General features: G+C 53.9%; 1 protein-coding gene across 5 annotated transcripts in view; it reads right to left on the bottom strand.

Moving 5' to 3' along the window:
• The window catches only part of RASSF4 (Ras association domain family member 4), a 35,018-nt gene extending 20,794 nt beyond the window's left edge, over nt 1–14,224 (bottom strand). The window contains exons 1-4 of one of the 5 annotated variants that reach the window (XM_052639460.1): nt 10,872–10,956; nt 10,284–10,436; nt 3,450–3,543; nt 1,041–1,116 (exon numbers count right to left, since the gene is read on the bottom strand). In XM_052639460.1, the coding sequence (XP_052495420.1) occupies nt 1,041–1,116; nt 3,450–3,543; nt 10,284–10,436; nt 10,872–10,941 (393 nt within the window). In that variant the 5' untranslated portion in view covers nt 10,942–10,956. Of the gene's footprint in view, nt 1–1,040; nt 1,117–3,449; nt 3,547–10,283; nt 10,437–10,871; nt 10,957–11,038; nt 11,109–14,101 lie in introns of those variants that run through there. The other 4 variants (XM_052639462.1, XM_052639463.1, XM_052639464.1 and 1 more) reach the window with 4 other exon arrangements.
• Nucleotides 14,225–14,431: the final 207 nt, after the last annotated feature.

The following is a 14,431-nucleotide window of genomic DNA, read 5'->3' as shown; positions in this document are numbered from 1 at the left end:
CTCTGTCCATGGCATTTTTCAGGCATGAATACTGGAGTGGGTTGCCATTTCCTTGTCTAGGGGCTCTCAACTGTGGTAACTCCCAAAATAAAGCTTAATCATGACCACGATAAGACTTCCCATTTGGCTTTTTCAAATGTCCCAATGTCCCGACCAGGGCTCCCCTGTGAAAGAGCCGAAAGTTCTGGATGGTGGTAAGACCGCCTCTACCTAACCTGCCTGGTGAGCGGCTCCCTGGGCCTTGGCCGTGCTGGTTGCTCCCTGGAGTTCAGCTGGTGCCCGCGGGCTGTGTGCGGCTTACAAGCGTGCTTTGTTTAGCTCACATAGTGTTTCGAGGTTTGGAAATTCCACATGAAATTCTGGATATCTAGCTTCTTTAGAAAAATCAGGAAGGGTTTGGGTGCCCCAATCCCAGAACTCCACGCGGCCACCCTGGCTGGGTCTGACAGGCAGCGGTGGCCTGCCAGTGGGCCGATGTCCTCTCCCCCACGGCCACCCTGCCTTTCATGTTTGGACCTGCCCGGCCCTGTGAGCATCACTTGGGGAGCCCTCCTCTGTTGCAAGGCTCTCCTCTTGGTTGAAAAGCGGAGAAGCTCTGCTTTTACTCCTGGATTGCTGTGAACTTGGGCAAACCAGGGCCCTGTGATGAAGGATGGGCAGAGGAAGGACTGGGCTGGGCGGAATCTCAGAGATTTCAAACACCGGAATCCTGACCAAAGTCCCAGGAGGAAGGAGAAGACCCACGTTGTGAAATCCATCGGCTCTGCATTCTCCTGGGGATGGTCCGACCCTCAGCACCCCTTGCAGGGACCTCAAAGGAGATAATTCTGTCCCCAACTCAGAGAATGGGAGGCCTGACAATTCATTATCCTTACTGGACACTTAAAGTGAAGGAAACATTCTTTCACTTGGTTAACAGGCATAAAGAATTACCCTTGGTTAACAGGCATAAAGCAGTTGCCAAAAAAAGACCGGCCAAAGTCTTTCTGGCCAGCCAGGATAAACGGTGACCTTATGTAACAGAAGATAGGCGGCCTTACCTCCCTGTGCCTCAGCTGGGAGCTCCTGCCCTCGTGGTAGCAGTTGTAGGTTTTCAGCAGGCTTAGGAGCTCTGACCTGAAAAGGTAAGGACACACATGTGATCTTGGAGTGTGGCCGGGCCCTGGATAAAGCATTTGGCTTTTGTGGCCTCAGTTTCCTCATTTATAAAATGGGCACAATGTACACACTTTGCCAACAATATATATTCCATTGAGAGGCTAGACTTTGCCATCAGACACATGTCTTTTAACCTTCTATGGAGTTTCACATACCAGCACTCCTGGGAAGCCTGAGGTGGGGCTGAGACGGAAGCAAAACTCACCGAGGGGCCCAGGTCACACTGTTGTACTTCGAGGGTGTTTGCACAATTTCACTGTTATAGATAAGAGTTCCTGACAATCTCTCTATACTTTACTTCTGAGTCACCTCCTCGGAATAAATCACTTGGGCTTGGCTAATTGGCTTTTTAAAAGCTTGCTTTTTTCCCCCATATGACCTCCGATAAGGGTCTGGGCTGGCTGCTGTGGGAGTACCACCAGAGATGTCTGTCTTCTTCCTCCTGACTTTCTGGATGTGGTCAAAGGATGAGACTGACGGCTCCGAGCGTAAGATCCTGAAGGCCCTAGGAAGGCTACTGAATCCAAGCGCTTTCTCCCCCGAATAAAGGGAAAGCCACAGCCTGTGTCTTGGCTGAGGTATGGCAGAGAGAAAATGACTCCAGCTTGCTGCCCCCAAGCTGGGCTCTGCAGGCAGTGCGGTCCAATAGACATGAAATGAAGGCTACACACATGGTGTTAGATTGTCCAGTAGCCATATCGGGCTTCCCTGGTGGTCAAGTGGTAAAGACTCTGCCTGCCTGCCTGCCTGCAGGAGACCCGGGTTCAATCCCTGTCTCAGGGAGGCCCATTAGAGAAGATGGCAGCCCCCTCCAGTGTTCTTGCCTGGGAAAGCCCATGGACAGAGGAGTCTGGTGGGCTACAGTCCACGGGGTCGCAAAAGAGTCAGACACGACTCAGGGACTAAGTCACCACAGCAGCTATGGTACCAAGGAAAATAAAACAGGGGAATTACTTCAATAGCACATTCTACTGAGCCCAGTGTTCCTAAAGTATTATCATGTAATCTACCACAAACTGTTACCGAGACTTGGTTCATTGCTTTACTTTGTAAGCAATGCTTGCCACTTGGAGCCTCTTTCATATTCAGTACACCCTTTCAGCCACAGGCTACGTGCTTAGCAGCCACTGTGGCTGGTGGCTCCCTGCTGGAAAGAGAGGCTCTAGAACCTCTCAGGCAGTGCTTTCACCCACACTCAAGCAATCTAGGGCCTGGATGAGCAGAACACACTCTGGTGCTCTGGTGTGCAGCCCTGTGTGACGTGGGATGATGGTAACGGGCAGGGTTTTACAACGTGATGGTATTAACAATGCAGAATTCAACATTCCATGTCCACTGTGCTCTGAAGTGTGCAATCACTGAATACAGTCTTGTTAGAATATATTTATAGCACATAACTAATAGGATACATATGTATAAATTTCCAGAACATATGATTGGGCTTCCCAGGTGGTGCTGGCGGTGAAGAACCCGCCTGTCAACGCAGGAGACGTAAGAGATCTCTGGCTGAAGCGACTTAGAATCCATCACATTAGGGTCGTTATTATGACTTTTTCAAAATATTTAATGTTGTCACATTGTTCTTATTATCAAATCTAAATAAGGGAAACGATCTTGTAGGCAGCACTGTTTCTTCAGGGTCTTGGGAAGGAGGATCCTAGGAGCCAGGTCCTCAGTAAAAGCTAATGCAGTTTAAGGAGGCTTGGTTTGCCTTCAGGACAACAGACAGGAGCTGACTAAATTTAGAAAATATTTGGACTCAGGACTCGAAAAGCAAGATAAAATGAAAAAAAAAAAAAAAGATTTCTTTAGTTCAGCGATGAACCTGGAAAAGTTTCCCAGCTTTTCTTTTTTCATCATGAGACAGACAGGGAGTAAATAAAATAAAAGGAGCAGAATTAAATCATAATGTCAATAAAATATACTTTTTCAATAAAAACTCAACACCAGTTTTGAGGGTTCTTTCCATGAACTGTTTGACACAACAAGAATGTAGGATTGCTCTAGTTTTTAAATAAATTAAATGCCATCTCTGCAGAGCCGCAGTAGGCAGGCACACTTTCCTGCTTCCCTGGGCCCTAGGAGGTGGGGGTCAAAGGCATACCTTGACCCTTGATCTCCAAAGAGAAAGACTTCAGAAAGAAGCGCCCCCATCACTGTCCCTGGGGTAGGCCCACCATCATACCTATTAAAAATGCCCAGAGTCCTTTTCCACAAAGGCTGCCCCCCGCAGGGGCGTGGCCACCAGGGAGGGCAGGCATGGAGGCCCCTCTCTGCACACAGTGACTTACTTCAGAATGGACTTGCTGTCGCTGATGGGCACATGGGAGCTGGGGGGACAATCTTCCTTCATCTTCTCCTCTTGTCTGCAGACTTGGAAGCTACCTGCTAGGTAGACAAGGGAGGGCCCACAGATGGGTAAGCCAGGAGGAGCAATAGCCAGGGCGGGGCCAGAGCTTTGGCGTAGAGGCCTGAGACCACTCACTCCTGCTGCACCGCCCCGCCCCCCGCCCCCAGGCACGGAGGGGCTGAAGTGCCAGACCCAGAGGCCTTAATGGGACCCTGCACCCCCATGCGCCAGCCCAGGCAGGGCAAGGTCAGAACTACCGCTCAGCCCCCTGCCCCAACCTCCGCACAATCCCTAGGAATGAGATCACTCTCCTAAGTGTTTCAGGCTATATTCTCTTTCCCTTTTAAGGACACCTTGAATGATGTCTTCCACCTCCATTGCTCCCTCAGACCTCTAAGTCGCCCTGGGCCTTTCTTGTCCATGCCCAAGGATCCCGGGGTGGTTGCCCCACTGCTGTCTTTGGAGTCAGCACCCCTGGGTCAGCCCTCCCAGTGACAGGCTGATTGATACCATGTTTATACATGCTGGAGGCTGTTGAGCGTATTCTATGAGTTATTTATTCCTGACAGTACTCTCAGAGGTAAGGACCATCGTGTACTCATTTCACGGATGGGGAATCAGGGACAGAAGTTACGTGCTTCACCTAAGATTCCCAGAGAGTAACCGGCTAAGTCACTGATCACAAGCGTCTAGCCCCTCGATTCTGGTCTTTCAGCCCCTTCTGTACACTGATCTCGACAGCGACTTAAGCCCTCAGACCCTTCATTTTCTCTTTGGCGCATGAAGTAACTTCTGTCCGACAGCGTTGTTCATAGACTCATCCATGAAACTGTCTCTTCTCATTCACAACCTGGAAATGTTTGCGGAGCTTCCCAAGCCCTCGGGGCTCCTTTCATGGAGGGTAAATCGAGAGCTTTCTCTACCCTGTTGGCACCCTGTGCGTAGATCCCCATTGCGCTTTGGGCTCTAAGCCAGCACCACACACACACACACACACACACACACACACACACACACACACACACACCACACACACACACACTCTCTCTCTCTCTCTCTCTCTAACCTCGATCCTGCTTCTGCCCGCGTTCTCCCAAGGTGCAGCGAGGAGTGAGGAGTTTGTGACCCTGGGGGACGGCACAGACCTGGGAGGGCACACCGCATGTCTTTCACATCATGGCGCTCCTTCGGCTTCTTCTCAAAAACAACACTCCACGTATGTTCACACAGCCTGGTTCAGCCACACCTTCCTGACCCGAGTTTGTGCCAGGGATACTGTGGGGCTCAGGGCCTGCTCCACGGCTGCCGCGAGCAGGGCCTCACTGCACAGAGCCCCGGGCGTTGGTCCCGACTAGCCCAGCACACCGTCTCCCTGCTGGCTCGATCCTCCCACACACAGGAAGAGCCAGCCTTCTTGCAGCCACATCAGCCCTGAGCACCGATGCTGGAGGCAGGGGACACACGGTAGGCATGGAGACGGGGAATGATCTGAGGGTGGTGAGCTGCCCGGTGACATCAGGATCATCCCCGAAACACCTCCCCTCTGCCTTGGTCTGCCGTGTGGCAAACGGGCCCGCAGACGGGGCAGGCTCCCAGCTGCGGGGCATCGGCGCCGTGGGGCCTGGAGCTGGGGGCCTCCAGCGGCCTTCTCCTTGGCCTATTTCAAAATAGGGTTTCAGTTCCTCAGCATTTCAGCTCTCCTGTGGAAACAGTGATCTGCCAGCTTCTCTCTCCGGGTACTTCCTTAAATGCTACCAACACAGAAGCTGGCTTCAGCCCAGGGCAAGGCTGAGTCTCTCGGTCAACACTGCTTCTGTTGGGTCAGTGACCCAACTGTCTTTGTTTTAAGCAAGCTCATAATGGCAAGGGCTGGATTGACCCAGAAATGGCCCAAGGAGCTTTTTTTCCTCATGCCTCGCTCTCACCCCTCCCCACTTCCTGCTCTGCGCTCCAGCCTGCCTGAGCAGCTCTCCGGTCCCCTGGTGGGTTCGAGGCTGTGTCCTCCCTTTGGGTTTCTATGGCCACTCTCTCTCAGCATCCAGCATCATCCTCATCCTAGACCCTACCCTTAGCTGTCCAGGAAGCCCTGCCCAGACCAGGCCCCTCCTCCAGCCATCAGATCCTCTCTGGGCCAGCTCCTGTGCCCCGCTCTCCGCCACAGGACCTGCCTCTCACTGTGACTCTCCCAGAAGAGCAGGAGCCTGGCATGGCAGAGATGTTACTTTTACGCCTCACCGCTTGTTTCCAGCACAGATCACAAGACTGGATGCTGCGGAGATCCATAAACGGCTGTTAAATTATTGAATGAGTACAGAAAGCCTCATGAGGTCCACTGAAGTCAACTTTCCCAGTTGTGTATACATAGCCGGAATAAATCATGTCAAAGTCTCTAGGGGCCAGGGACGTGACTTGGCTGAGGGACACTGGTCAGTGGACTCTATGGGGGCTTGGGGACACATTCTTCTTCCGGCGGGGCAGCTTTTCTGGTGTTTCATGAGAAGCCAGAAATAGGCCGTAGCTCACTTTTAAAGCTGGGTGACTGTGGTGGAGACAAGCACTGCCCCTGGAATGACTGCGTGATAGCGCCCGCTCCCCAGCCCCCTGCAGCCACGGGGCCAGGTGACTGGCTTGCAAATGGAAGTGCTGAGCGTCACTCCCAGGCCAGCGCACCTGGGCCAGGCTGTGGCCCGGCAGCTCTCCTGCTTCCCGCCATGGTGACCCGGAGAGCCACACAACCCAGTTAGTACAGCTTCCTGACGGTCAGCCTGGGTCCCAGGGTATCGCTGGGGACCGGAGGCCTCTGTCAACCCACAGCAGATGTGGATGTGGGGAGAGAAATAAACCTGTTTCAGGGATTTGTTACTGCAGGATAATCTGGTTTATTCTAAGGCAGTAAATAATTCAGTTAAAATGAATATACATGTCAATGCATGGCAAAAACCACTACAATACTGTAAAGTAATTAGCCTCCAATTAAAATAAATAAGTTAATTAGAAAATGAATGTGTATATTTTTAACTTCCCAGGTGGCTCCAGTGGTAAAGAACCCCCCTGCCAGTGCAGGAGACACAAGAGATGGGAGTTTGATCCCTGGGTTGGGACGATCCCCTGGAGGAGGGCATGGCACCCCACTCCAGTACTCTTGCCTGGAGAATCCCAGGGACGGAGGAGCCTGGTGGGCTGCAGTCCATGGGGTTGCTTAGAGTTGGGCACGACTGAGCAACTTCACTTTCACTTTTCACTTTCATGCATTGGAGAAGGCAATGGCAACCCACCCCAGTACTCTTGCCTGGAGAGTCCCAGGGATGGAGGAGCCTGGTGGGCTGCAGTCCATGGGGTCACTAAGAGTCGGGCACGACTGAGCGACTTCACTTTCACTTTTCACTTTCACGCATTGGAGAAGGAAAAGGCAATCCACTCCAGTGTTCTTGCCTGGAGAGTCCCAGGGACGGGGGAGCCTGGTGGGCTGCCGTCTATGGGGTCGCACAGAGTCGGACACGACTGAAGCGACTCAGCAGCAGCAGCAGCATACACATATATCTGTAAAGCTTGCAGATACACGACAGTTTATAGCACTTCACGCTTTCGCTCTCCCACAGCCTGTGAGGGATATGCCCCTTTTGCTCTATTTAGTAGGGACACTTATAAGTGGAATTCTCTTCTAAGAGAACTCTCTTATAATCAGTGATTAGTTATTAATAGAAGATACTTCTTAAAGTGTCCTGGGCTGGGAGCTGCTAAAAACCCATATAGCTTCAGTTGCATGCTTTTTCCTCTCTGGGTCTTGATTTTTCCATCTGTACGAGAATATTGATTTCCACTGAGTTAGATGTTTTCTTACCTGTGGAACTCTTCATTCAGACAGGATATTTATGCAGATTAGATTACAGGGGGTGTTCTGGCTGAAGGTGAGGTGGGTGGCGGGGAGCCCCCACCCACGGCTTTGCCCACGTGTGTGCTCACTGCTAAGTTGTGTCGACTCTTTGGGACCTTCATGGACTGTAGCCCGCCAGGCTCCTCTGTCCATGGGATTCTCAGGCATGAGTACTGGAGTGGGTTGCCTTGCCCTCCTCCAGGGGATCTTCCATCTCTGGATAATACTGTGATGTATGACAGAGGAGATGCTCTCCGCACTGGGCTTCTGGAATACACTTTACGCTAGAGAGCCTGCTTATTTAAAGGACACAATCAACAAGCTGACGGTCTCCAGCTGGAGTTGGGTGACATCAGCTGGGGTTGGCAGCCCAGAGGGAATCAGGAGCAAAGTGCAGAAGGATCCTAGATGACACAGACAAAGTGAAAGGAGAAGGGGCTTGTCGAGTGAACAGCTTCTGTGGCAGGGGAAGAGAATCCAGGACACCATCCCAAGTAAGGGAAGGAGGGGCGTGAGGAAGGCTGGGGGAAGCAACCGAGCTGCTTCCGAATTGCCGGGCGAGGTCTGAGCCTTACAGGGCAGGAACCTCTCCCCCAGTTCTCTTCTCTGAGAGAACCATCTACTGCTGCCCTGACACCCATCATGCGTATGGCCTGAGGCTGCTCTCATGATCTCTGATTCTTACATGTCTCATCCCCCGACTCCAAGGTGGCCACCCTGTCGTCTCCTTGCATTCCAGACCTGAGCTCTGGGGCCACTTTCAGAATCCCACTCCAAATGGCGACACTGCGTTTGTGCCTCATTTACCCAGCTGGAGGTTGAGACAGTTTTCATTCCCAGTGTCTTGTCCAGTTCTCAGGTGAGCTGCAGGGTACCTAAGAGGCATCCTACAGATAACTTGAATGAGAGCTTTGAGAGACAGCAGGGACACAGGCCCAGGAAGAAAGCCAATGGAGATATCTCTGTTTGGAACATGTTCCTGAAACCTCCCCTTAAACACTCGCTGTCCTCATGCACTGGGCAGGACTTAATGAACCTCCAATGGAATGTTTTTCTACCTTTTATAAAAAGCATGATCTTATCTTTCAATAAAACCCCAGGAGAAGCCCAATGCACAGATGGATTAAAGCGGGCCGCTCTGGTCGAGGGTGGGGTCGGGGAGAGGGTGGGCTGGCCCGCCGCCTTGGTGCAGTCTGCAAAGCACAGAGTGAGATGCAGCTGGGCAGGCCAAGCTCCGTGGCTCTGCGGAGCCCAGCTTTCTTTGTCCTGGCTGGCTCCCCTCCCCCAGGCCTCAGGGCACACAGATAGGGCCTCCACTCTTGCTTCCCTGGCTGGAGGAGGCTCTGTCCCCATTTCAGGGACTCAGGCTGCAGCCAGGGTTCCCTGTCCCCAGAGGAGGGGCCCCAGGGCAGCAAGCCAGCCATGGTTACCTGTCCCAGCGAACAGGCAGTGAATTGTTTCTGCTTTCCACTCCAGTAGCCGCTCTGCCAGCCGTGAGGACAGTGGGCCGGCTGCCTGCCCTCCCCATTGTCCCTGGTCTTTTGTTTGGGACAAAGGACACTGAAGGTTTTCAGCTGCCTGGTTTGGACCATCTTTCCTCTTTGGGGGCTATGGAGCCGGTTATCGTGGGACAAGGCGGATGGCCCTTCAGGCCATCACTGTAGCCCACTCCCTACGGGCCAAGGTCTGAAGCAGAAAAAGCAGGCTGACGCAGTGGTGTTTTCCTGAGGCTAAATCCACTACATTTGAAAGGCTTTTACGTCAAGACGATGTGCTTCCCACAATGCCCCTCTTTCATGAACTTGTGGCAACAATAGATGGTCATTGTCCTCACTTGGCAGAATGGAAAATGGTATCAGTGTCCGAATTAAAATGTTCTGAGGATGTTCGTGAAATCTGAACGCTTGGTGACCTCTGCTCTTAATCTTATAAAATTGTGACCCTGACGTTCCTCCTCGCGTGGGTGCCCAGCTGTGTCTGACTCTTTGCAACCCCACGGTTGTAGCCTACCAGGTTCCTCTGTCCACGGAGTTTTCCAGGCAGGAATACAGGAGCGGGCGGGCAGGATGGAAATTAAATATGTTAAGGACTGGGACACGATGAGCCAAAGGAAAAGGACAGGGCATGAGGGGCACGGCTGGGGGCCTCTGAGCCCAGGCCACTCAGACCAGAAGGAGGAAGGCGGCTCTCAGGAAAAGAGCAGGTGCTGGGCCACTGCCATGCATTCCTGGGGAGCCGAGTCCCCTGTTCAGCAGCCCAAGGCTACAACTTTCGATCACCAGCCAGGGCCAGCAGGAAGGTGGTGGGGAAAACAATGGACCTTTAAATGGGCCCTCGAGAGCAACTGTTAGCCAGCAAATGGCAGGAAGTTGGCCAAGGAAGAAACCGTAGTGCCTGCTGGTACCAGCTGCCCCGATAGCAGATCTGGCCAGACACAGGCCACTCCCAAGCAACAGATTTTTGCCAAGAGAGCCAGCTGCTGGGATGCGGGTGCTGAGCAGGAACACGGCAGCTGCGGCTCCCATCCCCTTCCACACAGCCGCCTCGGCTCTTCCTCTCTCCCCCACCTTCACCCCCACCCTGGGCGTGGCCACACCCTCCCCGCCCCAGCCCTGGCGGCCGGGAAGCCCAGGGGGCCGTTGTGCAGCGCAGCTGGGGCCGAGCGGAGCAGGCTTCACTGCAGAGCCTCCCTCCTCACCGCCGTCTCCTGGGCCCATCCTCTGACCCCGGCTCGCCTTCACTGTATCCTCTCCCCCCCAAGTCTTGGGCTTCCACCAGCTCTCTCGCTCAGACCATCCCAACACCCAGTCCTCCGTGACACCACTGCCCTTCCTCTGCAGAGCCGAGCCCTGCGCACTCAGGCAGCCTGGCCCTTCTCCTAAGCGTTCTGACAGCTCCCACCTCGAGGCGGCGCTACACCCACACTCCTGCAGCCAGATCTCCGGGTGCTGTCCTTGCTTTCAAAACATGGCAGCCTGGGGCAAGAGAGCGCGTCAGTCCTCCTGGCAAGTCCTTCCCACACCTCTTCCTCCTCAAACTGGACCCGCGCCTTGCCTACGGAAGAAGAAATCCAAGCAAACAGGAGGGCTTCCCAGGTGGCATCAGTAAGAACGTGAGGACTCAGTCCCTAGGTAGGGAAGATCCCCTGAAGGAGGAAGCAGGGAATGGCAGCCCACGCTAGTATTCGAGCCTGGAGAATCCCATGGACAGAGGAGCCTGGTAGGCTACAGTCCATGCCGTCACAAAGGGGCGGACACAGCTGAGCACGCACTCATAGAAACAGGAATCCTTGCAGCGTGCTTTTTGGGCCAAATAGCTACTGAGAATGATCGCTGACCAATATCCCGCTGGCCTGCGGTTAGCGGGGCAGGCCCTCCGATTATTAAGTGCCAAGTGCTGCGGGGCGGCGCGGACGCCCTCTATTGCTGCCCCACCCCTGCTCCCTGCTGCGCCCTCCCTCCCCAGCCAGTGCTACCCACTGCACCACACCTGTGCACCGCACGCAGCTGCTGAAGGCGGCTTCCTGCGAGACACGGTTCAGCTCAGAACCAAGGGTCATGGAGCACTTTGGAGTCTCTTGAAAGCTTAACACAGTCTCCAGAAAAATGCCCATGTGTGTGTGAGCGTGCACACACGCACACAGGAGGTCTGCTCACCGTTGCAGGGGGTCAGCAAACCCTTATCCACGTGCCCCTGGGTCCCCAGGTCCCAGGTTAAGAACTTCTGCGGAACGTGTCACAGCAAGAGAGAGGAGACAAGGGGCGTGCCAGAGAGGAGGCAGGTGCGGGCTTTGCTGGGGCACCGGCTTGGCACGTGATTTCAGCATGCGGCCGCATCTCTTGGGCCTCAGCCTAGCCAGGACTGTAGCCAGGCAGCTGGACAAGAGTGTCTTTAGGTCTCTTTCCAGCTCTGCAGCTATGGGGCTGTATGACACCCTCACTTCTACCCCCCAAGGTCAGGCAAGGCTGTTGTTGTTGTTCTTGTTGGGTCACTAAAGTTGTGTTCAACTCTTTTGTGAACTCATAGATTACAGCCCACCATGCTCCTCTGTCGATGGGATTTCCCAGGCAAGAACACTGGACTGGGTTGCCATTTCCTCCTCCAGGGATTTTCCCAACCTAGGGATCGAACCTGCGTCTCTAACACCACAGGCGTATTCTTTACCACTGAGCCACCTGGGAAGCCCCAGGCAAGGGGAAGGGGCTCCAAATCTCTTTCAGCAGTGCATCCTGGGGAAGGAGGTCAGAAGCCGAAAAAGGGAGGGGACCAACTGCAAGTTCCCCTTTAACAGGAGTGAGAAGTCTGCCAAAGCCTCGGACAGTGCAGCCACTTCCTATTTGATTTTGATTTGCTTTAAAACAACTTGAAACTGTTTTCTTCAGTGTACTCTGCGGCAGGATAACCACCAGGCTTTGTAAGAATCTGGACATAGAGCTCTGCTCTGGGATTCTGATGCTGAAGCTGAAACTCCAATACTCTGGCCACCTGATGCAAAGAACTGACTCATTAGAAAAGACTCTGATGCTGGGAATGATTGAAGGCGGGAGGATAAGGGGATGACAGAGGATGAGATGGTTGGATGGCATCACCGACTCAGTGGACATGGGTCTGAGTAAGCTCTGGGAGTTGGTGATGGACAGGGAGGCCGGGCGGGCATACTGCATGCAGTCCATGGGGTCACAAAGAGTCAGACATGACTGAATGACTGAACTGAACTGTGAACTGGGATTCTGTAGCTGTGTGACCTTAGGCAAATCCCTTTCTTTCTCTGACCTTCGGATTCCTCAGTTGAATCACTGACTGCTGTGAAGGTGAATGAGGGAACAGGTAAGGTGGGCTTCATATGGGCTTCGCCCGTGATAAAAAGCATTCCCAGTAGAAGTCTGAATGGGAGTCCAGGCCTCCAGAGGGACAGCGAGGCTCTGATATGGGAACATGGTGCTCAGAAAGGGCGATGACAGTTCTCAGCAGGAGCGTCTATGAGCCACGGTATTTGGCTGAACTCACTCTCTAAACCAGGGCCCGGTCCAGAGTGCTTTCTGGTAGCTCGCAGAGTCAGACCCTCCCCTTTGAGCCTCTGCATTTATAGAACCTGAACTATAATACACGCCCGAGTTCTGTTCATATTCTGTTGTTACGGGTCATTGTCCAGCTGACCCTGACCCAGGGGGACTCTGGACCTTCGCTCCATTCTTCAGGCCAGCTGCTGGAGTCTCAGGGTGGAAATACGGCTCCACCCACCTCACCTCCTAACCCCCCAGCCCCTCCCCTCCCCTCATCCCCCCCACCCCCACCCTCGTTTTCACCCTGATCCTTTAATCTGGGGTCTCAACCTCACTTTCCCTGCAAAGTCTTGAACCACCAGCACTGTGCACAGAGGGTATAATGACAAGAACTAATGGAAATGTACTGACAGCGGTGGAACCCGTAACAACTTCTGGCCTGCGATTTTTGACCCAGGGCAAAGGCATTCATCTTCTCTTTTCTTCCTTCGCCTTCCTCCCCTCCTCCCCTCTCCCTCCCATTACCCTCCCTCCCCTCCCTCCCACCCTCCGCCCCACTTAGCACCTCCCACCTTCCTGGCGGCAGCTCAAGAATTACTCCAGGGAGTTGGAGGCAGGCAGATCATCATTTCAGTTGTTATTGTTTACTCATAGCTTCTGCCAACAAATCTTGACTGTGCTGTGAGCAGTTAAACTACGGAGAAGCCTGTGAAGGTCCTTCTTGCGAGTGCACGGCTCTGGAGTCCAACTTGGTGTTCAGTCACTAAGTCATGTCTCTCTCTGCAACCCCATGGACTGCAGCGTGCCAGACTTCCCTGCCCTTCACCATTTCTGGGCACAAATTCCAGAATTCCGGCCCTCACCTGTCATGACCATACTTAATTCCTCTGTGAAGTGGGGTTATGAAAGCTTTTTCAGAGTTTTAAGAAAACACTGTCACTGGCCTGGCACTGATCCTGGTGCGAGAGATCACACACAGCCCTCCCCCAGGGCTGTGCCAGATTAATAAAACAAAGGCATCCGTCTAGAGTGGGAAGTGCAGGACAGTCAGGAGCACGGGGCAAAGAGGGTGCTGAAGTCACTGGGGGAAATGAAAGAAATCTGGCATGATAAGCCCTGGCTAGAAATTCTGACCCTATCCCTGACTCATCTGGGTATAACCAGACAACTCTGTAACTTTTCAAGCTTCAGTTTTCTCATCTGAAGGTGGGAACACTGAAAGTATCAAGGCTGTGAGAAGTGTGAGAGGCATATTGTGCTAAAACTCTTAGCACAGGTCTGACAACAAGGCAAATCCTCTGTAAAAAGCGATTGTGAGGCCCTACTGCTGCTATTATCGTGGTCTTCCATCCATGAAATCTGAGGGTTGTGCAAGAGGCACTTCAAGCCTCTCCCCCAGTTCTAAGATCAATGCCGCTAGGATATTGGACAAGACAAGACACAAGGCGGGCAAAGATGTAGCCCGCGGCCACGCGCGCACCTGCTTTGCTTAGGCTTTAGCTCCTTAAGTGTCCTCTCGTTGGAGCAGGTGCCTGGCGCAGTGCCCACCCTCAGCGCTGGGCCCGAGGCCCAGGAAGTGCCAGGCTGGCAGAGGGAGGGGACTTAGCACGCTGCAGCCACAAGTGCCTAGACTCCAGAGCCCCTGGCTGGGGAAGGTCCTGGGCTCGCGCGGTGGAGGGAGGTCGGAGCTCCGCGGACGCCCCGTGCATCACTCACCGACCACTCATCACGCCGTGCAGAACCCGCGGCCGGTGCCTTGCCCTCGCAGTCACCCGAGATGCCTCCGCAGCGCCTACTGCCCGTCTTCCAGGACTTGGAGGGTCAGGCCCGCCCCTCCCCGCCCCTCGCCTCGCTCCGGCCAATGGCACAGCCCCATTACTCCCTTTCCGCCCCGCCCCCCGGCTCTCCCCGCCCCTCCCCGCCTCTCGCCCAGCTCTGGCCAATGGCGTCCTGTCACCTTAACGGACCCGCCCACCCCTGGCACACGCGGGAAGGTAGGGGAGGTGCCGAGGGGCCTCGGGGAAGGTTTGGGGCATCGGCAGTGCG

This window comes from Budorcas taxicolor, chromosome 5 (assembly GCF_023091745.1).
Source record: "Budorcas taxicolor isolate Tak-1 chromosome 5, Takin1.1, whole genome shotgun sequence".
Taxonomy (NCBI): Eukaryota; Metazoa; Chordata; class Mammalia; order Artiodactyla; family Bovidae; genus Budorcas; species Budorcas taxicolor.
Note: the sequence above shows the minus strand (reverse complement) of the source record. Positions and strands in the feature narration are given on the sequence as shown.